This window comes from Vulpes vulpes, chromosome 5, assembly GCF_048418805.1.
Source record: "Vulpes vulpes isolate BD-2025 chromosome 5, VulVul3, whole genome shotgun sequence".
Classification (NCBI taxonomy): Eukaryota; Metazoa; Chordata; class Mammalia; order Carnivora; family Canidae; genus Vulpes; species Vulpes vulpes.
The window spans coordinates 40,735,294-40,759,794 of NC_132784.1; the positions used below are offsets into that span (position 1 = coordinate 40,735,294).

A 24,501-nucleotide genomic window follows, 5' to 3' on the forward strand; every position below is an offset into this window, starting at 1 on the left:
GCAGCTCGAAGGCACTGCCAGCAGCACACTGGCTAATCACCAGGGCAAACGCTTGGATTTCAAAGTGGACAAGTAGCATCACCGGTCTCATACCACCTGCCCCCCTCGAGCCCTCAAGTGTGACCCTTACCCATCTTTGGTTAATAAGTCACAGGTGACCCTCCCCAGAACAACACATGCCATGAGCAGGGATCCCAGTACCACCCCCTTTGCCTCTCACTACAAGGGCAGGTCTGGTCCTGCTCAGAATCACGGATTTATTCCAGGCAGCCCACTCACTGTTGAGTCAGAAGCTTCCTTAGCAAACGAGGGGTTTCAGATATCCTAGCAAGAGCTCTTGAATTGGAGTTTTCTGTAACATCTGCATCATAACATGTGTTGTACCGTGAAGCAGTGGCAGCAGACATGAGGACACATGGAGAACGGCTGCAAGCACATGCTGCCCTCCGGGGCCATCCCACTAACCCAGAGCATTCACTTCACTGTGGGACAGTCACTCAATCTACTGCTTAAATCTAATCCCCCCGAAGCTGATGGAAACAGCCCACTACCTATGCCTTGTACCTCTCTCCGGAAATACAATCTACGAATAGGAAGACCGATTTGGAAAAAAATGCACACCTTACTCAAATTTCAGAGCTGTTATCAGCGTGGGAAAATTATTAACTAAAACAGATGGCCTGTTTCTTTTCTTGCACTCCAAAGTAAATTCCCCCTATTTAATAATTTTGATTATTAATTGACTTGCATTAGTATTCACTTCACAGAGAGCATGAATCAAATGGTTAAAATCTTAACGATGTGATAATATTTATTAATATAGTAAATCCCAAATATAGGAGATCTATGGCTCCTCTAATACTTCCACTTTATGAACTGGCTTTACAAACATCAAAGACACGCTCTTTTGAAGAACAAAGTTTTAGAGCCTAGAGGAAAGAGAAGGTAATCATTACAAATTCATTACGGATCCATCAGAGATTTTTTTAATCCATTTAAATCCAAGTATAGGAGATCAGATTCTGATCTCACATTATTTCTACATTTTTAGAGCAACCCTTCACTCACAAATTCAAGGTTACAATGGCATTAAAAATATCCACAGGAAAAGACTGCCATGAGATATAATAATATGATTAGTAGCTGTTGCATTAGAGTGGTTATTTCTCTTTTCTCTATTTTTCAAACTTCCAATAGGAGGGCTATATAATTTTCTGATAAAAACTATAAGAAAGAATTCAAGATTACAAAACATAGCTGACTTTATAAAAATAAGGCTTCACACAAATAGGCAGAAAGAAGACATTCAACCAAAATAAAGAAGATGCTCCATGGCAAGGTTCACTCGGGTCCTGGGGTGAGCTTTAAAGATGAAGCCTAATGTCAGCACATCCTGGGATCACTGGCCTTGCAGACAGGAAGCAGTGGGACCCAAGATCCTCACCAAGGCATGGATGACAAATGCTGGGTTTCTACATGTTTATCAGCCTTGTGTGCCTGGAGACTCTCAGTCCACTTTTGGAGTCTGCACCTGATTGGTTTTAGGGTGAAGAAAGTGAGGCTCACATGTGAGTACCCAAATGGCCACCTAACGGTGACATCACTGGCAAAAGCAGCCACTACAGGCAGCCACACCACCTCATTGGCATTCTGGAACCCGTGGGCCGAGGGAAAGGTCGGGTAACAGTTCCCTTTCAAATTATATTTCCTTTACTTAACTATGTTCCCTTCAAAAACAAGGACAGCTCTATGCACAAGATTGTAAACAGATCGCATTCACACTGACAGCCCAGAGAGGGGACTCTCTATACCCTGGCATGTTTTTTGGGCAATAAAACCAAAATCTCTATTTAAAATATGGGTGCATCTATTAAGAGAAATTTTTAAAGCTCCTTTTTTAAATAACCCAGTGGACATTCCCAACTGGTACCTTTACATGCAGAGGGGGCATACAAATGCTTACTGCATTGGTATAGAAAAACAGAAAACCCTAGTAAGGATTTCAGAGTCTATTCCTCAAGAAATCACACAATTTGTGCCCAAAGGCTGTGCAGATCCCGATGTAACTGTCTTCCTTGGCCCCTAAATACAGCTCCTCCACAACAGGGGCATCTGGGGGTTGGGCATTTGCCTAATCCCGCGGGGTCCTCGGGCGGGGGTCACAGCTGCTGGCTGGTGAAGAAGGATTTAGTCTCCCTGCAGACAGGATTTACACAGAGCGGACAGCTCAGAGTCAACTGCTTGGAGCACAGCTCGTTTGACTGGATGTGTGAGAGCACCAGATCAGCCAGGGCCTGGAAGACGGGCGACAAGAAGCAGAGATTCCTCAGAAGCAAAAAGTCTGCGGTCTCCCCATGCGTTTCCCCCTCCCACTGGCCCCAATAACCACGGTGGCGGAGGGCAGCTTTTCATCTGAATTATGATTGCTTTGAACTGGAGTCTCTAATATCTTCATTTGCTCAGGATCCCCAGCTTAGAGGAAAGTTAAAATAGAGATTTTAGAGAAGAACATCTTCTTACCCCACCTGCTAAGGCTTGCCCCAGAAAGGCAGGCCTTAAATTAGACATAGTCAGAGGTGGGAGGAATCAGAAAATTGGGGCTATCTAAAGGAAAAAGGAGCAAGAGTATAAGGAATTCGATTTTATTTTTGTAATTAATTGGAACTCAAAATGTTCTAATATGTGAGAAAACCAATATTCTGTAAGAGTTTCTCAGAGGATTTCTCTCCGATATGTTCTACTAAAGTGGTTGTAACACTATAGATACCTTGGAGAACAATGGATTTCCATTAAGAGACTCTGCTCTTCTGATGTTTTCAACTCCACACTGAATCAGATGAGAAAAAAGAAGGAAAAACACATCCATGTTTTAGTTTCCTTTTTTTTTTTTTAAAGAAACCGCTATGACAAAATAAATAAATGAACTTAGATACATACCCAGCTTAAAGTCTGATTTCCAAAGTGTTCCCAGATGACTCAGAAATGAAAACCGTCCTGGGCTCAGACACGGATGTAGATTTTCACCTCCGTTATCATAAAATTGCTCTCAATTTCTCTTCCTTCCCCCCACCCTGTTATCTTCCCATAGGTTTTCAGTTTCCAAGTCGTTTTTGAGGCTGTATTTGACAGAACTCTCAAGTAATTCAAATCTGCTTATGATTCTTTTTTTTAAGTCCACCCTTCTAATGCACACTTTTACAGACTCTACCTAAGCACAATGTTGCCTTAATTAAATAAATCTTTATGCCTGTTTTGATTCCAACTGCCAAAAAGAGGTAGATTCATTTCATGTATATTGAACCTAGATGGGATCCAATGCAGAGTGGGGTTTTTAAATATATTCGTACGTAGAAAAATCCAAAATAAAGCCTGAGGACTGTTTTACTATCACCTTTGCTAATACGCAGTTGATTATTCCCCAAATAATTAAGGAGCACCTAATTATTGTTCACTCAGATAGTTAAGATCTTCTCTTTCCCTTTCTGAAATGCTGTGGCTTTTAGATTCATCTTTTAAGTTAGCTTTAACTGGCATGGGGAAAATGGGGAGATTCAGCAAACACAGAGTTCTCAACCTAAAAAGAAACTGTATGCGGGGTGCCTGGGTGGCTCACTTGGTTACGCGACCGATTCCCAACTTCAGCTCAGGTCATGATCTCAGGGTTGTGAGACCGAGCCCCGTGTGAGGCTCCACGCTGACTGTGGAATCTGCTTAAGATTCTCTCTCCTTCTTGACAGGATGAACACTGGGTGTTATACTGTATGTTGGCAAATTGAATTTAAATTTAAAAAAAAACTTAATTCTCTCTCCTTCTGCCTCCGCCCCCACCCCCCTGCACACTGACTCTCAAATAAATAAATAAACAAATCTTTAAAACAAAAGAAAAAAAAAACTGTATTCTAAAACTCCAGGCAGAAGTCAGTGACAGCAGGACAAGCAATGCTGGCAATGTTCCTGAACACGGCAGGCGGGAGAGTTAAAGGATACAACTCTGTAGGGCAATCCAGTAAAATCTCTACCAATATTTAAATTCCATTTCTAGGAATTTTCCCTAAGAAAACAACTGGAAAAAGGAAAAGAAGATGATGCTTATTACAAAGCAGTTCAGGAAAGTAAAAAGTTGGAGACAGCTTAAACATATACTGATCAAGGATTCGTTAAAAATAATTATGTACATCTAATTACATTTATTGATTTAGAGCCATAAGATATTTTTAAGGGAGAACAGGTTATAAAATAATATGAATAAAATGCCATTTTTGTTAAACATGTAGAAGAATACCATTTTTATTAAGGTACACACATACATTTAGAGAAAAAGGGGGACTTATTTTTATCAAAATCTTAACTATCTCTCAGGGGTAAGATTCTTTTTTTTTGAAAGACAGAGAGAGTGGGAGGCAAGGGAGGAGGAGAGGGCGAAGAAGAGAGAATCCTAAGCAGGCTCCATGCCCAGCACACAGCCGGACACCGGGCTCGATCTCATGACCCTGACATCAGGACCTGAGCCGAAATCGAGAGTCAGCCATGCAACCGACTGAGCCACCCCGGCCCGTCTCAGGGGTAAGATTCCAAGTGAGCTCTACTCTCTATGTGATCCTTCTCTGAATTGTCTGAGCTCTTTAGTATTTTTATTTTCGAAAAGCAGTAACTTCATCTTGGGAAAAAATTCAAACTACTTTAAACATATTCTCCCATCGAAACAATGAAGTAAACTGTAACTGTGTAGTTTTCTTTATTCTCTCTGTGGACTAATTTATTAGTCACCATTAACCCATTTGATTACTAAGGAATAAACTCAGTTTAGTGATATTAATGAGTGTGAATTACTGTTCAATACAAACAAAACCTTATTTTCCAAACGCACTGGTATGAACTATATCTGCATGTGAAGTCTTTTTAGGAAGCTCATGCGCAGCCAGAGTCAGGGTAGGCTTTGGAAGGCACCATTACATGAAATCCACGGACAACCCTGGAACCTCACTTTAGCCGATCACAACTGTGCCATAAATTCTGTATCAGAATTACTGACAAGTAATTTAGGCACCCTCTAACTTCCTCACCGTTTGATTGATGACCAGCTTGCATAAACAAAAACCTGTGGGCTTGGGTGCTGGCTAAAGCTCTCCCCGACCCACTCTCACCCTGCCCTGCACCTGCCACCCAGTCCCGGAGAGGGTGAAGCATCTTTTGAGGCCAGGCCTCCATCAATCACGCATGGGGGTGACCAGGATCGGGAGTTCTGGCAGAAGATGGGGGCAGATGGGCTCTTGGGTCCCAAGATTCCCAGGGTAACAATGCTATACACTGGATTCGAGTTTCAGGCCGGCCCTCCGAAGCCATAAGAAGGGTGAACAGTAAGTTTTTCTCCACTGTGAATGATAATTCACATCCATCTTACATTACAAGACACTAAGGATGGTATTTGCTATTTCGATAATCAGATTGATCACAACACCGCAGCTAATTGAGTGAGTGTATGAAGCAGGTCAAGGGAATTACAACACACACTGCTTCAGTGTTGATTCTACGGTCTTCTCTTTCATGACAATGACTCTTCTACGCCTCAAAAGCCAGCAAGAAACTGTGTAAAAGCCCCAAATAAAGGGCACTATTGGGCCAAGAAAAGGAATGATAGCACAATACAGTTCTTTTCCTCCAAATTGGTGGAAAGTACAATTATTTTTTCTTAAGAAAGCACAGGGTTTTTTTGTTGTTGTTGTTTTTTTTTTTTTATCACTTCCATGTAGTACAGGAACTCAAACTAGACAAAATGATGTTGCTCGAGGTGATGCCTGGGCATCTGGTTTCACAAAGGCACAAAAGTGCTTCCTGCTGACATGGAATTAACCTGATGTGCTCGGATTAACTCAGGTTAAGCATTATTCAGAACAATGAGGCCATGTTACATGCAAACATATGTATCGAACGATATATTGTTTTTAATCCTTTCAAAATATTTAATTCCAGTATTGTTAACATACTGTGTTATATCAGTTTCAGAAGTACAATATAGTGACCCCACAATTCTGCCTACTATTCAGGGCTCATCAAGACAGGTCGTACCCTTAATCCTCTCTACCTGCTTCACTCATCCCCCACCCACCTCCCCTCTGCTAACCACTGAACAGTGTTTTTGAATGATACGATTACATCCTTGCAGAGCAAGTTTCCTCTCAAAACAAATCACAGTTTATTAGCGGGACTAATAATCACACTCACCTCGTTAGCTAGAACTTGAGAGTACTCGATGTCCAGTTCATACAGGGTTTCAATGTGATCGCTGGTAAATGCTATTGGAACCAAAAGGATGTTCTTCCTCCCCCTCTCACAAAGCCCTTTGATAGTCTCGTCTGTCTGAGGCCCCAGCCAGGGCATCGGACCAACCTGTGGGAAAGCAGGATGGAATGCACACGGGGACCCACTTCTCCCCCTGAGCCTCCGGCACACCACAGCCCACTGCCCTGGACACACACACGCCTCCCGGTGGGAGGGAGGACCACGCTTTACATCTGCTCTACTGGGCTTTGGTATTTCTATATTAAGCTTGAATCCTTCTAGAAGTTGGCATAATATAAAGAAAAGATCATTTCTGTCATTACAACTAAAAATAATACATTGAGTCAATGACATTCAACTAGTCACTTGACTTCCCCCCCCCCCCCATTTTACCTGCTTGCAGAGTTCTTTCTGCTCATGGTGAGCCACCAGGTTATAGAACATTCTGCGTATATGAAAGAGCCAAATCTATCATCTTATAACAAAGTCCTAAAATAAATGTGCTCAGAATTTCTGACTGCTGGCAAACGAGCAGAAGCCACCTACCTTAGACTGCCAAACCAGCCGGTAAGGGTTGGAGTAACCCAGCTTATCCATGACTCTCTGCACAGTGGCACCCACCTCCTGAGGATAGGGGTCCCCTCTGTTGACCACCTGCAGCAGAGACACACAGGTGTTCAGTCACCAACACTGCAAAGGGTTCCAAGAGCCTCAGACTGCGCAGTGAGGTGGCATGAGCCGGGGACCGGAGTCCCCCCTTCTGTCTTCTACACTAATGATGATACAATCTGAGCTCAATCACCTAACTTGCTTGGATCTATTTCCTCACAGGCCAAAGGAGAACAACGCACTCACTCACCTCTAAGTACCTATGAATATGTCAAATTCTACGTCTATGTTATTCATGGGAGATTGACAATATCTAATGAGGGAGGAGGGGTCTCTTGGTTCCCCCACCTGAAATAGGGAAGGCAGGAATTGGGAATATTGTATGGATGGCGCACGGACCTGCCGAGTCCATGGAGCCAGCTCAACACAGGGGCAAATGCTGGTGGAGTAAGATGGAGGGGAGAAGCAGCATGTGGGTTCAGACTTGAGGCTCATTGAGAATACCACCTGTGACTCCTGATCCCTGTCCTCCCCCCACGGGCCCCACAGCAACGGACTACAAGGTGAGTGCTCTGTGCACAGTGAATGTCTGATGACTGCTCCTGATCCAATAGCTTGTTGATACTCGTAAAAATGTTCAACAGGAATTTTATTTTCACTGCTTTAACATTTAGCTGTGTACTGACTCCCCAACTTCTCACACTGCTTTATTGCTTCTCATATCACTTGTGGCCTCCTAACACACCATACTATCTTCTCCTGTAGTGTGTTCATTATCTGTTTCCCACCCCCACTCTTTGGGGCAAAGACTTCTGTCTATGTTGTTCATTCCCATATGACAGAGGAGGGAACAGTGCTTAGAATATAGTAGATACAACAGTGCTCAATAATTATTGTTGAAGTGAAATATTGATAAACTATTTTATGATATTACTAAAAGTTAGTTTAAAAAACCATTAGAAACCTAAATATAGAATGAATGAGGGAAATATAAAGTCGCCATTAGAACCACACAGAAATAATTTCTACCGGTAAGATATACTGAAGGCGTATATACTAAAATTAGTGGGCACAAGTCTAGGAACAAGACATTTGCATAGTCTCAAAGTATCTCACCTAAGATATTTTATTTTTTTTAAAGATTTTATTTATTTATTCATGAGAGACACAGAGACAAAGGTAGAGACATAGGCAGAGAGAGAAGTAGGCTCCCCATGGGGAGCCCAACATGGGACTCAATCCCAAGACCCCAGGGATCATGACCTGAACCAAAGGTAGGCACTCAACCACTGAGCCACCCAGGCGTCCATCACCTAAGATATTTTAAATTACGAAGAGAAAAATGGTAACTTTACAATATACAAATCCAGCAGATACCACCTTAGACAAATGACCAAGGATCACGTCCCCAGCAGAGAACATGTTGTCATCATGCACCCCAAAATCATGTACTGAGACGGACGGATCACCCTGGGTTGTGCCTCCAAAGTACTACAAAACCTCAACCTAATCATGGCAAAATACCAACAAATTTCCATGGAGGAGCCTGCTACAAAATAGCAGACAGTCCACTAAATCACTCTTCAAAAACCTCAAGGTCACTGACAACAAGGAAAGCATGAGAACCGTCACAGATTGAGGGAGACTGAGAAGATACGTGGGACACTGGACTGGATCCCAGACAAAAAAGGAAAATTGTGGAAGAAGTGGTGAAATCTAATAAAGCCTGGCCTTAGGCTCACAGCACTGCACGCTGTTAGCCTCCTGCTCTGGGTCACTGTACTACAGTTACAGAGAGGTCAGCGTGGAGAAGCTAAGGGAAGGATATATATTATATATATATAAACTCTCTGTACTATTTTTACAACTTTGCCTAAAGTCTAAAATTACTTCCAAATAATAAATCTTTAAAAAGTCACTAAGGGGCACCTGGGTGGCTCAGTGGTTGAGCGTCTGCAGGTTGGGGCGTGATCCTGGGGTCCCGGGATCAAGTCCCACATCCAGCTCCCTGCAGGGAGCCTGCTTCTCCCTCTGCCTGTGTCTGTGCCTCTCTCTGTGTGTCTCTCATGAATAAATAAAATCTTTAAAAAAAAAGTTACGAAGGAGGAAAAAGTCACTAGAAGCAAGTGCAGGGGAAAGAAAAGCCTGTTAGAACAGTTGTCTTCCCTTCTCCAATTGACTTATTTCACTCAGCATAATACCATCCAGTTCCACCAGAGAAGGACAAACATTATATGTTCTCATTCATTTGGGGAATATAAATAATAGTGAAAGGGAATAGAAGGGAAGGGAGAAGAAATGGGTAGGAAATATCAGAAAGGGAGACAGAACATGAAGACTCCTAACTCTGAGAAATGAACTAGGGTGGAAGGGGAGGAGGGTGGGGGAGCGGTGAATGGGTTACGGGCACTGAGGGGGGCACTTGACGGGATGAGCACTGGGTGTTATTCTGTATGTTGGCAAATTGAACACCAATAAAAAATAAATTTATTATTAAAAAAAGAAAAAAAAGAACAGTTGTCTTCCCGGCCCTTCTCGGCCCCGCATGGCCCCTGCACAGCCAAGAAACCTGGCAGTGGCATGCTGGGTCCCTGCGGGGAAGAAAGGAAGTGCGGCGGGTGGGGAGGGAAGGGAAGGCAGCACCTGGAATCGTTCATGTGCAAAAATGTGTTTCCTCATCTCCCAGTTCAAGAGCTTCCCTTCTGGCACTTCAGACACGGCCTCATCACACCTAGGACAGCTATGAAAAGGATGCGGGCGGAGCAGCAGGATGGACATGTGAAGAGGATGTGCACGATCCCACAAGGGAGAATACGAACTTGTTAAAATAAACTCGGCAGGCTTCCAGCAGAGAGAGACCGGTCTCCGGGGCTGCCTACCGCCTAAGGCTGATGGCTGACGCAGCACCTGCTGGGTGGCGGTGGCTGAGCAGAGAAGCTGTAAGGGCTCGACCCCGGTGACCAGCAGGTGGCAGTAAAGACCCAGGAGGAGGAGGAGGAGGAGGAGGAGAAGAGTGGCCCCAGCCATGCAGGTTAACTCCATTAATTCTGGAGTCAAACCCTTCCTGACACCTCCGAAGGCGTAATTCTCCACCTCTCTGGCTTTGAAAGCAAGGTTTTTAGGCCCAGGGATAGTTCTGAACTGCTGAACCTGGCCGCTGACTCCAAGCACCTCATGTACCGCACAGCCCGATCATTCTCGTTGGCAAATGTGCAGCAAGCTACGGCTCAGAGGTGGTATTTTAGTGAACACCCAGTGTCACGGGAAGAACGCAGGAGCACCCAGGTCACACTCCACAGCCCCTTGCTAAATTAAAATGTGGGCTCAAGGCCTAGGAAATTAAATACTGTAATCATTTCCTGGAATTCAAACAGCCCCTGTTTGGTCTTGACAAGGAGAGGGACAGGAGGTGGCCTGGTGTGATAGGAGGCCCTTCAGTGCCAGGCGTGGACCGAAACAGCAGGTGATCTCCTTCAACGGGGCAGCCAAAGGCAGCCTTCCTTTCCCTGTCCCACTTCCTGAAAACTCCTGTATGTGAACACACCTTCAAGTTATTTTAAAGGGGTTTATTAAGACAATATTTATTCACAGTATTATTATTTGAACTCTTATTAGGTTTCAAGAAATGAGTCTAGTTAAATTAGCACGTACATAAGTCGGAGATGTTAGACCTCGTCCTTGCACTGGGCTCAGGGCACTCTAGAAGCTGGTTCCCATTGGCACATTCAGAAATCCTCTACCACTAGGTCATCCGACAAAATGCTCTTACTTACAGACATCGGCAGCGAGTGAGCAGAAAACAGAATGACCACCTCACTTCTCTTCTCAAGTGGAAAGTGGTCCAGCTCTTTCACTATGTGGTCTGCAAAGCACTGCGGGAATGGCAAGAAAGGAGGATTAGAAGGAGGTGGGAAGAAAGAAGGAAATGAAAATATTTTTAAAATGAGAGCTGTGAAAAAAATCTCCTGGCAACCCTCAAAAACTTGGAACTCTCTTTAAAAAACAAAACAACAACAACAAAAAAAAACTGCAAACAGTACAGTCTCTTCTTGCTTTGGTTCATCATCAAAATGGCTCATAACGGTTTCAGGGGCCTAGGGAATTTGATGGGAAACTTCTAAAGCTCGCTAATGGCTCGCTGAAAATGAACGCTCTGGATCTGCTTCCCCTCGGGAGGAACAGGGCACACTTCCAGATGGAAAGAAGACACAGATGGGAAGGAGAAGTTGTTTTAAGACCTCTCATTTGCTCGGTTAGCAGGAAAACAGCTTACAGGCTCTTTCTAAATCTTCCTCAGTTTGGCTTTCAGGCCTATCACGTTAAAACACATTAGACACAAATAGTAGAGGAATAAGAAAATACTATTCTATTTTTACGACCTTTTCCTTCTGAGCCCAGTATCCTCCCTGAGTCTTCATAACAACCTTCATCACAACAGATGAGAGGTTGTACCACTCTCATTAAATTCACAGAGGGGGGATGAGCGGCCGACGTGGGGGCCCATTCAGTCACATCTGCGGGACCTGGGCTGCCAGGCAGGCCCTGCCTCCACCTCCAAAGCTCTGTCCACCAGACCAGTTAATTCCCTCCGTCTAGTTGGCTCTTTCCGATTTACATCAATAGGTGCTGAAATACCCGATCTGAAGAGGCTTTCTTTCATCTTACACTTTAATCATTCTTCGTCACTTAACTCAGAAAGCAAATGCTACAAAGGACATTAATGGGTCAATTGACACAATTGGAATATGAATGTAGATTAGATGAATTTAAGTATCCATGTTAAATTTACTGAAGTTGAATATTGTACCATGGTCAAGGCAGAGAAGATCCCTGCTATTTAGGTGTTAAGGGTGATTTTGTAGGTAGAAGTTATTCTCAAAAGGTTCAGCAAAAAAAAAAATGTATACACACAGACATCTACACACACCCCGAGTGGAATAAATGCAAATAATATGTGAATCTAGGCAGTCGAGTTCCTATAGGATTCTCAGTCTTGCAACTTTTCTGCATGTTTAAACTTATTCCCAAATAAGAAGGCTTTTTTTTTTTTTTATATAAGAAGGCTTTTTAACGAATCATAAAGGATGATTTACCAGAACCACATACATCTGCGCTTCTTGGGATTTTCATACATCAGTGGTTGATACTATAAGAAGAGCAAATAATTCCCTAATCAGCACTGAGATATTATTGTTTCCAAACCCTCAAAATTTGGTGAATAAATGCACTAAGGTACAAGACCATGCCTAGAGAGTTTCCTTTCCAAAATTTATAATTCATCTTCAGAGTAAATGTGGTAAGATTAGACATAAACAAAACCAGTATTTTCTGGCGGTCTTTGCAGTGCTTGGAAACTAAGGATGCTCAGGGAGGGCTGCATTTGGTAGGACAGGAGAGTGGCTAAGGAGGCCTGCTATCAAGTTCACAGAGGAGCCTGGAGCCTACGTTTACTCCAATTACCCCGGCAGCTCAAGAAGTAGCAGTACTTGGGTGGACGGTAGTAAAATAACAGTTTCGAGCAACTACCACCTGTAACCAGGAGAAAAGGCGCAGTAAAATGGTACTTTTGGTGTTCGTTTTCAACTGTGTTTTTAGTTTCTGTTTAGGGTTTGACTTGTCTCTCTTTAAATTTCTGCTAGATAGCAAACCTCCTCACGTCAGCTACATGATGTGAAGAGTAAAGCCTATCCGTAAACGTTTGTTTCCAGAGAATTTTAGCATTTTTCCTTTTCTCATCTCAACAAAAGTGCGAGCAGAAACACAATTTGCTACGGCTTACGGCAGACGCTAAGCCGCCGTCAAAACTGAGGAGTCACAGGCGAGTAGAAGTGCTACTTAGATCATCCACAATCGGTCTGCGGTATTTTCTGTGTGCAATCTCTGTGCGGAATGAAAGGGGCAGGCGGCTCTCAGAGCCTTCAATCACGCCATCTAGAAGGGCAGATAAATGCCTCTAAAATGCCCTTTCATTTTGTGAACGGAGACTTCCTCAGTTAAGAGACCTTTCCATCTTTCTGCTTCCCCCCTTTTCAAAGGGCTGAATTTTAATGCAAATCTAATTACTCACTTGATCAGGGCAGGCAGATGCTGTGCAGATCCCTCGGTTCCCTGCTACCACATGTCAGTGCTGACCTGAAGCCCCAGGCTCCCGGGCCCAGGCCGCCCCGAGCAGAGCAGTGGGGGCACGCTGGGGCTCCTGCAGGGTTAACGGCAGCACAGCCAAGGGGAGCGGGGCCCAGAGGGCAGAGCCCTAAGGGAAGGCACCTCCTTGTCATTTTCACTGAAGCCTGTGTTTCCACCCAAGTGTTAACCCACCCCCCCACCCCCGCCCCATCACCTCTGTGCCTAAGGAGCACCGCCTGCCCCGGGGAGGGGTGAGGGGGAGAGTCTGCGTTTAACGATGTCTAGCCCCACCTAGTGGTCAGAGGCTCTAAGTGACTCCAGGCTTAAAAAAAAAAAAAAAAAAGATGTTCCAATTGGTATTTTGCCAGAGAATGTCCACAGAATGAAACATAAACTGGATGAGTCCTAAATCACGTCCTATGTCCCCTACCTCAACTAGAAGCCCCCTCTGGCAGAACAAAACTATATGTGCATATTTTAGGGCAATTATCAATCCTACTCTCATGTAGAAATGGCAAAAGAGTCTTATGTGACACCCATCCAAAGCTACTGGCTTTTGAATTGTAGTTTTAACGGATTCTCCAAAAATCAAGCATCTCTTAATGGAAATATTATAAGTATAATATGGGGAAAATCTGAAATTTCTTCTAATGTGGCTTTCTCAACTGAAACGTTAAATCTATTTTCATGTCAGAACACGTAGATTCAGAACCTGTAACATTTTTTAAACCTTTTGTCCATCCTGAAGGATTCAGAAAATACAGGATTCGTCAGTCATTCATTACATAAATGTAAAGTAATGGAAACACGCTGTGTAACCTTTCCCATCCTGGATATCGGGAAACACAAAACTCAAGATATAATTCTGCTATACTTTGTAACTAGCAGTGTTAATCCAAAGAAAGGAAAGACTCTCACTTTCACCTTTAAATGTATTTTCTCTTGTCATAACAAGTTGAGTCTCTAATACCTTTCCTTTTTTCAAATCCCAGCACACAATTTAAGCGAAGAGGAGGGTCAGGCACGGAAGGCCAGCACCAACTAGGCAGGGACTAGAAGCTGACCCACTCCAGACGTTGGGCCAACAGAGCCTGCCAGCAGCCGCTAGCTTACCTGAATGAGGAGGGGGTGTGTGGGCCACCTGTCAATGGTGCTCCACTTCATCGCAGGCTTCTTTCCCACCTTGCTATAGTATCTGTAAATGGCATTCAAGCTGCTCCCTGAAATATACAGGGGATCACTTAGTAGATGTGTGTTGATTATAATGAAAATGAAAAACAGACTAGTAAAGGCAGTAAGTGCGAAATAGGTAACTGCTTCCGTACTCAATCGGTCTAATTACAATCATTTCAACGCTCTAAAATGCAGATGGATTTAACTACCCTGCAAATGAAGATCACTAAAAAGCAATCAATTGCAATGGCCTTTCAAAGACTAGTGAGGCCATTTCTAGTGAGAAACACGATGGCAGAGGATTTATGAAATATAAGCTGCAGTGATTTGTAGGAACCTCGTCTAACATCTGAAAGCAGGTTAATTTTTTCCCCCATTATGAAGGTAATCAACCCCAGCAGAAAATGTAGAGGGTGGGGAAGAAAGGAAAAAAGAAACTGGCCATAATCCAGGATGCTATTACAGCCACCATTCAACTCTAGCATAGCTCTTTCCTATTATTTTCCTGTATGGCTGCTTTGTTTCACAAAGTTGTAATTTTAGCATGGGTGCAATTTTGTATCCTAAGTCCTTGGGATATTTTTATTTAATAGTATAAGGTGCATATTTTCTCCCTTACAATAAAAGCTTTATAACCATGTTTTTAAATGACTTGTTGATAAGAAGACTAGTTTATTTAGGTCTGCATGAGCATTCTCTATTTTTATCTGCTTCTACAAGGTTATCGTCGTTCCCCAGAATAAGTTAAATGGGTAACAAATTCTTACAAGTAATCTAACAAAACTTTTATTTTTAACCAGGAGGTCAAAATCACGAAAATTCAGATTGAAGGTAGGCAGATGATGCCAACCAAATGCAACTTCTTCCTGCCTAGGGGAGCTGGCATCTGGGCCAAGGCTAATCCTATGCAACTAAGCCTAACTCGGAGCCTCTTCCTCAATCTTAACATAGGGCAAATGTTCCAAAATATTTCCCTGCTTCCCAACACCAATCCACTGGTTTCTGTATCGATGAGGACTGCTTATCTGATATGTCCCCGGATTAAAATACGAGCCCAGATACAGCCCATAGTTAAATCAAATGTATACTTAGCCTAAAACTTAATTTTCAAAAGGATAAATAAGTTCCATTCTGGAATACGATGAGTCAGTTAAGTCCAAATGGAGTCCACTGTGGGCTTGACAACAATCTCTCCAGAAATCACACAGTCACACGCATATTCATACTGCAAGCCACACTGTACAGGCAATTACCATCTTCAGGACTTCTGAAGCCACAGAAGGACTTCCGGAAGCCACGTTAGTTCTTCTGGGTCACTTAGAAACATCTGATAAACTACCAGAAACAGTAATTAAGGGGAAAATAGAACTAAAAAATTACGTGTTAAAAAAAAATTGCGTGTTATTGATACACAGGATATACCGGCTCTACCACAACAAAGTATGCCCAAATGGTACAGCAGGGAAACAACACTCTCGTGGCCTCAAAGAAAGAATGTGCTTTCCAAAGGCTTTTGCATCCTTGAGTGAAGATGTACCCGCCCTTTCACGTGAGATGTACCAGGGAAAAGCCACACAGACAAGGACACCTGAAACCCACTGGTAGAGTCAGTTGTGAAATGAAATCTAGTCAATCTTCTGTCATACCAATAATCATCTTCTTAACTTGTCTAATGTTGACAATGGACATCTACATTTGAGGTATCTTTAAGATTTTATTTATTTATTTGAGAGAGAAAGAGAGTACGGGGGTAGGAGGGGGCAGCAGCAGCAGGAGAGGGACAAGCAGACTCCATGCTGAGCACAGAGACACAGGGCTCAATCCCATGACCCTGAGACCATGACCTGAGCTGAAATCAAGAGTCAGACACTCAGCCAACTGAGCCATCCCAACGTACCCCGACATTTGAGAAGTATTTTTTAAAGCAAGCAAAAGTATGCTTAAAAACTTATAAAATCCGATTTCTTTCCCAATAACATTAGCAGACATCTTGAGTTACAGAGACCCATTTCCAAAGGAAGTCACAACTCAAACTCTTGAGATGTCTGAGAACTCAGGCATTTTATAGGAGCTCTGAACAAGCATTTAAGGCACACAACAGGGTTTGAACATTTCCTCCAACAGCCTTTTATTTCTCTTGATAATTATAGAAATAATATGCCCTAACATCCAAAAGCAATTTGGAAGTCAAAATGTGCTGACTCCAATCCCTGAAATAGAACACAATGAAATGTTTGTGGGCAACAGTAGAAGCTTTACCTATTACCAATGACATAGAGAGGGCAAACATGATTATTCTCCTGCTCCAGTTAAATCTATAGGAACAACACAGTAATAATCTTCCAAAATCTAGAACACTGAGAGAAGTTTACAAAGGGAACCTCCAGCTGACTTTTGGTTTAACCAGTAAGCCAGCCCATAAATGAAGCATCACAAAAAAACATACCAATACTTCTCATGCTACCTGGGCACCTCTGCTTTCCAAGCGGAAACAGCTATCACCTTTGCTACATTACTAAGAATGTTACGGTTGCCATAAAAATAAGGTTTATTACGCAAACATAGGACGAGGCTTCAGGTTCATCACGGATCCATCACACAACTACATTAAGGTACCGAGCACTAGCGACAACCACCTTCCACCCACCATTTGTAATTTGTGGCCGACTGGCCCATAACTCAAGGGACAGATGAACCATGAGATTACAAATAGACTGACCTGAACCCTCATGTTTAAAGCAGCGAGGCTGGATTTGCCATTCAAATTGAAGATGATTTATCCTGTCCTTCCACACTCAGGTTCCCTGGTGACTGCGGCCGGGGCCAGGCATTCCTCCCACCCTCACCCCCACTGTCAAGGTGAAGCCTCACCTGTGGTGGAGCAGCTGTACTGTGGATACTGCGTGAAAGCGATGGCCCTTTCGATCCCATCTCTCTCCATGTCTTCAATCGCTTCTTCTGTTAAAGGATGGACGTACCGGAATCCAATATAGTATTTGTGAGGGGCTATTAGGAAGCATGTGTGGAAAGGAGAAAGTATTAATCTTTATATAGATCTCTCAGAGTCACCAAACATAAGGCAAAGCCCAGAACAAAGAACAGTTAACACAATTTCCTGTGAGGCTGATAATGTGGGTTAAGTTTAGAATATTCCTCGGATCTTATCCAGTCAGTGCATGGACATTTAACCACTATTTTCCGAGATCGACCTCCCCCCACAATCCTCCCCCCACCCACACACACACATTTGCTAAGCACAGTGGTTTTTAAAACTTAAACTTCTGTTCCATATTCTCTGCCCTTGGCTGAGATAAGAGAGACTCAAAGGAAGGAAGGAAAGAACTAGCAATTATTCTTGAAGTGCAACCTCCTCTAACGTACCAGATACCACAGTGGACACTTTGCTTGTATTTCTTCTTTCGTTGAAACCCCATTTTGGAGCACCTGGGTGGTTTGCTCAGGTCATGATCCCAGGGTTCTGGGATCGAGTCCCACATTCAGCTTCCCGCTCATCAGGGAGTCTTCTTTTTTTTTTTTTTAAGATTTTATTTATTGATTCATGAGACAGAGAGAGAGAGAGAGGCAGAGGGAGAAGCAGGCTCCATACAGGGAGCCCGACGTGGGACTTGATTTCAGGTCCCCAGGATCATGCCCTGAGCTGAAGGCGGCGCTAAACTGCTGAGCCACTGGGGCTGCCCATCAGGGAGTCTTCTCACTCTCTCTCTCTCTCCTTCTGCCCCTCCTCCCTGCTTGTTCTCTCTCTTTCAAATAAATAAATAAAATCTTAAAAAAAAATAAATCCCATTTTTCAAGTAAAGAAACTGAAACCCTCAAAGGCTAATGAACCTGCCCAAAGTCACACCTAGCAGACAGTTGAGCTGAAATGTCACGTGGGTCTCACCACTCCTCAGCCCATGCCCCCTCCTGGCCCCCCAACTACCGGGGTTCCCTCAGACCCCAAGTCACCAGCATAAGCTCTGGGATACTCAACAACCATCGATGGTTATCCATCGATAACCATCGACTGAAATGATTCTCCTCATTTAATAGATGAAAGAAACCCAATAAGCTTGAAGGACGCCTGGGTGGCTCAGTGGTTGTGCATCTGCCTTTGGCTCAGGGCGTGATCCAGGGTGCCGGGATCGAGTCCCACATCAGGCTCCCTGCTTCTCCCTCTTCCTGTGTCTCTGCCTCTCTCTGTGAATCTCTCATGAATAAATAAATAAAATGTTTATAAAAAGGAAAGAGAGAAAGCAAGCAAGCACGCTTGAATTGAATTGGAAGCACCACTTCAGATCGGAAGTAACAGCCCAAGTCGGCGTATGCCCTTGTCTTCTCTCCCCGTGTGTTCCCTACACACCTCTTCTCCTATCCCTCCTTTGTCCTTCACCTGTTTGTCCTGGATCTTAAAAGCATGCACCACAACACAACTTCTTAAGCATTTCTAAAATCATAAAACTGAAAGTTTCCTGTCATTTCGTAGGAGAAGCCTGACTCCCACTCAGGGATGAATGACGTTGAGAACCCGCTACATCAATAAGTCAGAGCAGAACCAAGATGATGCAGCTGCTGGGGCCTTAGCAGGGGCTGCCACTAAGTACAGACACAAGACAGCCATGAGAAACATTTCGGTGGAAGGGAAGGAAAAGGTGACGTGTTTACCGGTTGTACATCTGTATGGAACGTTCTTCAGGGACGGGACATAGGGGATGGGCAGTCAGCGCACATATTCCCAAGGACGGGTGCGGACCAGGGCAAGGACAGAGGAGCGTGTGTGTGGGAAGGATGGGCTGCTCTGATACTCTCTAGTTGGGGACCCCGAAAAGAGTAAGGAAGAGGCACGTGGGGAGTCATTTTCAGCACTCTGTTCCTCCTCGACCATCAATTTTACATTCTTCTGCGTAAAATGATGAACTGCAGTTAAAGTGGACCAAAGGGCATGATGCAGTAAGCAAACTCCAAACGACTGACCGACTGAAGATTTCGAGGGTCATCTGAAAACTGTCAATTGTCATACTACCAAGTCCCTGCCTCAGGAGCTCCAGGGGACCCAGGCTGAAGAGGAATTTCTCTTCTAATCTATTCTGAGACAATTCTTCCACTAGATGGCTATGGGAAGGTCCTCCAAAGCTGCAAGCCAACCAGCTTCTGGCATTTTCTTTTCACCTTTGAAAAGTTGCAGCCTAAATGCCTGGGGCCTGGGAGTTCCTCAAACACTGCAGACAAGAGAGGTAGAGTGGCTGCCCCTGCAGATAAAGGCTGGGTGGTGACCTCACTTTGAAGTGAGGGAGGGTAAAACACTCTGGAAGGAACAGATAAGACTTGGTAAACTGTTTGATTAAAGGTGGCCCGCATAAACAGACTGCAGGAGAATGGCGAAGTGCTCGGCCTCCGGTCTCCGGTCTCCAATCCGGCCTCGCAAACGTTTCCCTGGAGGCCGCTCACCGTCCCTGTCCTGTAGGGTTGGGGTGTCACACCGCAGGTGGCTGTCACCGGCAGGAGCGTGCTGATGTTAACCCATACCACAGCCGGCAGGCAGCACCTCTGCCGGGAGGACAGCAAAACACACAAGTCGCAGCCTCGCCTAGTCTACCCTTGCAGCCCCCGCAGCCCAGCCAAGAGTCTTCAGTGGCAACCAGGAAAAGAAGAAAAAAAGAACTCAGAGTTGGATTTTTGCACCGAGAAACTTCATGAGTTGCTAGCTCATTCATTTAGCTTGTATGACAGCTCAAATGTCTGATTTGTACATGACTCTGAGGGAAAGGTGTGAAGTATATAGCATATGCTTTTTGAGGTGCATCACATCGTGAGCCCTAGGCCAACGGTGAGTAATAATAAACTCTCACATTTACTGAATTTTTATCATGTACCATGTACCAGGCTGATGCTTTTTGTGATTATCTTCTGTATTATTCACAATGATCCTAGAAGTGGGGTTCTGTTATCACCCCCATTTTCAAGATGAGGCTTAGTGTAGTAACTCATCTGCCTGAAGTCCTACAACCAGGACTGGGGAGACCAGCTCCATCTGAACAGAGCCCAGGTCCTCCCCACTCTGCCTCCTATAAAGAACAACTGAGTTACTCGATGGAGTGGCACGCACTTACAGCTTCCTGAAAAGCTGTTGGTCAACATAATTAAACAATCATTTTTTAAATGCATTTTAGATTGAGACTTTCATGAAATGACTCATCCATTTCCTTCTGTATTCCCTCAATTCCTGTAATGGGGTGTGGCCATATGAAACCAATTCCAAGGTATATTCCCTCGTAAAACTGACCAGACAAGTTAATAGTCGATTCTACACAAAGCCAGTGCAAGCTGAAATTTCTATATGAGCTACTAAGCAACAACTACGTCCCTAAAAAATGAGAGTTTGGAACATTTCTGTTTGTAATCATCATACTCTTCTGCCTAAAGAGAACTTTTTCCCAAAAGAAATAGACAAATAGTCTAAAAGTACACTTTATGGTTTGGGGTGAAAGTATGAGAAGGGAAGAAGGATAAAGAAAAGAATGGAGGGAGGGACTGAGAAAGCAGGAAGAAAAAGCCACACGAAGAGGGTGTGGCACCTGGATCTTCAAGGCTGGGCTTCAGGCCCATTCTGTGAAGTGTTAACTAGCAGGAGGACAAGGAACCTTTTTCTAGGTAATGGGACGAGCCCCTGGCAGAGCCACAGAGCCACACCTGATAATCTTGGTTTGCAGCACAAAGCTCCCCCAAAGCACTTTCCAAACCTTGAGGCTATTTTATTTTTCCTCCATCGGCATTCTGTGTGATCACTGGTCCTCATACTCATTTTGTATAGCATCTCTCCGGTAAGTCTTAAAAGATTTCCTTTCTGCCCCATAAGCAGACTAGGCTGCAAAAGCAGGTCCCACTGGACTGGAAGCTTCTCGTAAGTAGAAACCACGTCTTTTGACTTTGAAAAGCAGTATCGAACAGTGCAGGCCACTCAATGCACCACTGAGGAATGAATGAGTGGACAGTCTTGGCCTTTATCAAGCACCCATGCCATACCCACCAGAGCAGGTCTGCCAAAACTGATAGGTGGCCATCTACCAAGCAGGGTAGCAATGATTCAATTTGCCTGCTCAGAGAGTCCCAAATGTGGCCACAGAGGACAGTGATAGGTCATCAGTACCAAAGCCCTCCCAAGACCAGGCCCAGGACAAGCTTCCCAGATGCAGAGAAACTAAACGTAGCCCCTAAGACTATTTACTGCCTGCCTTCAGGAAACTCCAATCCATGAAGGTAAGGGTGTGACTTATTCACTACTTAGCCCTCGTCACTATACTGTACCTGACCTGTGGTCAGTGCTTATAAATACCTGGTGGTTGGTTGGATGGAAGTGGGAATTAATGCATGAAAGAATAGGTATGTGAGGGATCAAATGGGCCAGTGAATGGAGTGAGAAAGGAGGAGAGTTGATATTTTGTTTAAATTGAGACTACTTCTCAATAATCAATAGTAATGATTTAGTGACTAGACAGGCAAACCACTGAGCTGATGGTGCTTTGGGGATACCCTAAACTTATCCCCAAAGTTATAGTGAAGAATAATAGACTTCGTTTTTTCATAAGTCTCTATAAGATAGAATGCTTATTAACTGATTTTTTAAAAATCACTTCCAAAAAAAAAAAACAAAACAAAAATCACTTCTAATTTGGACTATGAAAACATTTAATGGATATATTACTATTCTTTGGTCCCTCAAAGCAGGGAATCTAGATGATGTAACTTCCTTTGTATTAGATGGCCACAGATTAAAATAATCAGATGGTTGATAGTAAGGGATTTAAATCTAGTTCATTCCATGGGACTCTCCAGGCCAACCCAGGAGGCTGAGGCCATAGCTGGCCTGTCTGATGCAGACAACCCAGCATCCTCACCATGGAGAGAGGGGAGGTGGGAAGGATGCCCTCCATCTGTATTCCTTTTTCAAAGTCTAACCTCTGCTGGGATCCTTTTTCTCTTCTTTTCTTTTTTTTTTTTTTTTTTTAAGATTTTATTTATTTTTTTGAGAGAGAGAGAGCAAGAGAGAGCACGAGCAGGGGGGAGAAGCAGACTCCCCGCTGGGCAGGGAGCCCGATCCCAGGACCCTGGGATCATGACCTGAGCCCAAGGCAGACTTTTCACCAAATGAGCCACCCAGGTGGCCCTCTGCTGGGATCATTGATGGTGATGGGTATTGTACTACCAATGTCAACAGAAAAAAAATGGCATCTTGCCACCTCCCTTTTTCACTGAAGACAGCAACTGGAGATCTGATTCACACTAAACCTTTTATCATGATAAACTGTGAATGACTAGACGGTTTGTCCTCTCTCAAGCCGGTGTGAGTAGGGCACGGCCAAGTTTCCCCCCCTAACATTTTCAAGATATATTGTGGTACGAGTGCCTGAACTGTGTAAGAAATGTCCTTGAGCCACAGGCAAAGGCAGGAAGCTAACCCAATATTCAGAAGCATGACTGAACAATTTTCCAAGTGAGATGAGCTGAGCCAGAGCCTTTGTGCCTGTATGAGACAGGAAACGGTGGCTTCTGAGAACAGCTTGAGGTGACACTCAATGGTATTTTCTCAGAAAGGAGTGAAATGCTTTTGGTCCTGCCTGCAGGGGCTACTGCCCTGGGTGCCTGCTGTGTCACACTCCTCTCCTGACTCTGAAGCCCCAAAATGCATCTGCAATGAATGTATTTCATGTGCCTCACATGCACATTTCTGGGTTTAACATTTCTCATATCGGTCCACGTCTACCGTCTTAAAATTACCTGGCGGAGTTTCTTATCTTAGCACATGTAAGAATAAGGGTGTGTCCTGCAATCTTGAACGTGTCTTGAACACAGTTAAATACAGCACTTACAATTCATTCGTGTAGTTAGTGCTCAATTCTGCACATTATTCTGCATATAATCCACATTATTATTCTGCATTAGAGGTTCTCAGAGGACAGTTACCAGCTGCACACGATCCTCTTTACGGCTGCACACTAGCCAGTATTGCTGACCGCAGAGAACAGTTGCTGAAAGTTGTTCACCACCCAATGGCTGCCGGGACAGCTAGCTAATTCTGCTGTGTTCTCTAATTAGCTTTCCACACAGAAAGAAAAGGCACTAACAGCACCCCCAATCCATTTCCCAAAGATTTCTTTCTGGGACAATGTGATCTGCATCTTTTATTCATGGTATGTGGCCTCTTCTTTATAATTTAGCTCAGTTTAACACACACCTCAAGCTTCCTCTTGAAACTAATGTTCCAAATCTCTAGCTCTTTCATCTGTAACATAAGAAAGTAACAGACCACATGGCCAAGGACAAAGGATAATGCATCAAGAACAGAGTTAAGAGACCATGCATCATATAGGAACCCCCACAGATCAAGGGCGGCGGGTACTCAGAACTGCATCTGTGTTGGGACTTCCTATCTCCCTTGAAAGAGGAAGATAGGAAAGAACAAGCCAAGAGAGATGCTGATTAAGAAGCACTGTACCTGTGTGTGGGGACAACTCATCCAGCAGCTTCACCATGCCTTCTCCTTGCTTGGAGGTCCACATCTTGATGGGAGACCCGCCTCCAATCCTGCGGTACTGCTCCTGAATTTTGGGGGTTCGGCGTTTGGCGATGATTGGTGCCAGCTTGCTAAATCATTTAACAGGTAGGTTAAGTGGATTTTATTCCACTTTAGCAACCTCAGAAACTACTCAATAGAAAAGATGAGCAAAACTGTAAGAAAAGCCTACCAAGATCAAGCCTTTAAAAACAGTAGCTTTGAGTGACAACAGCTAACTGTTTTGGCCTCGATTAGAGAGAGAAAACTAAAGCCACTGCTGCCCCCCATGTTATTCTAGCAACACACCCTGAAGATTCAGGACACTAAACACCCATGCACAGATCCTAGAGGTGTGGTAGTCACTATTGTAACACTTCCTGATCCTACACCTATAGGAACTAGGATATAGAAGAAATTAGCAAGCATATATCCCTCTTACTTTAAGAAAATGCTTATTAATCACAGATATATTTGCATATGTGAGCAGAGATGTACACAAACCACATGAGTGTTCATTATAACATGTAAACAATCTATATGTCTAAACAGTGAGCCACTGGTTAAATAAATTAAGGTTTGACCAGACAATGCAATTCTATATAGTCATGGAAAAAAAAATAATAAACCAGATCTATCTTATCTGCTATGGAATAATCTCCAAGACACATTGTTAAGTTTAAAAAGAAAACAACAACAAAGTGTTAAATAATGTACATACTCACATTTGTGTTGAAAAGGAGAGGGAAGTATATACATATGTGCATATA

The 24,501-nt window shown here is 43.7% G+C and overlaps 1 protein-coding gene across 1 annotated transcript in view; it reads right to left on the bottom strand.

Moving 5' to 3' along the window:
- Nucleotides 1-785: 785 nt before the first annotated feature.
- Nucleotides 786-24,501, bottom strand: part of FECH (ferrochelatase) — a 36,672-nt gene continuing 12,956 nt past the window's right edge. Inside the window, exons 4-11 of the mRNA XM_072757954.1 lie at nucleotides 23,675-23,823; nucleotides 17,056-17,190; nucleotides 14,125-14,231; nucleotides 10,662-10,760; nucleotides 6,826-6,933; nucleotides 6,223-6,387; nucleotides 2,768-2,827; nucleotides 786-2,294 (exon numbers count right to left, since the gene is read on the bottom strand). Of these exons, the coding sequence (XP_072614055.1) occupies nucleotides 2,160-2,294; nucleotides 2,768-2,827; nucleotides 6,223-6,387; nucleotides 6,826-6,933; nucleotides 10,662-10,760; nucleotides 14,125-14,231; nucleotides 17,056-17,190; nucleotides 23,675-23,823 (958 nt within the window). The 3' untranslated portion in view covers nucleotides 786-2,159. The remainder of the gene's footprint in view (nucleotides 2,295-2,767; nucleotides 2,828-6,222; nucleotides 6,388-6,825; nucleotides 6,934-10,661; nucleotides 10,761-14,124; nucleotides 14,232-17,055; nucleotides 17,191-23,674; nucleotides 23,824-24,501) is intronic.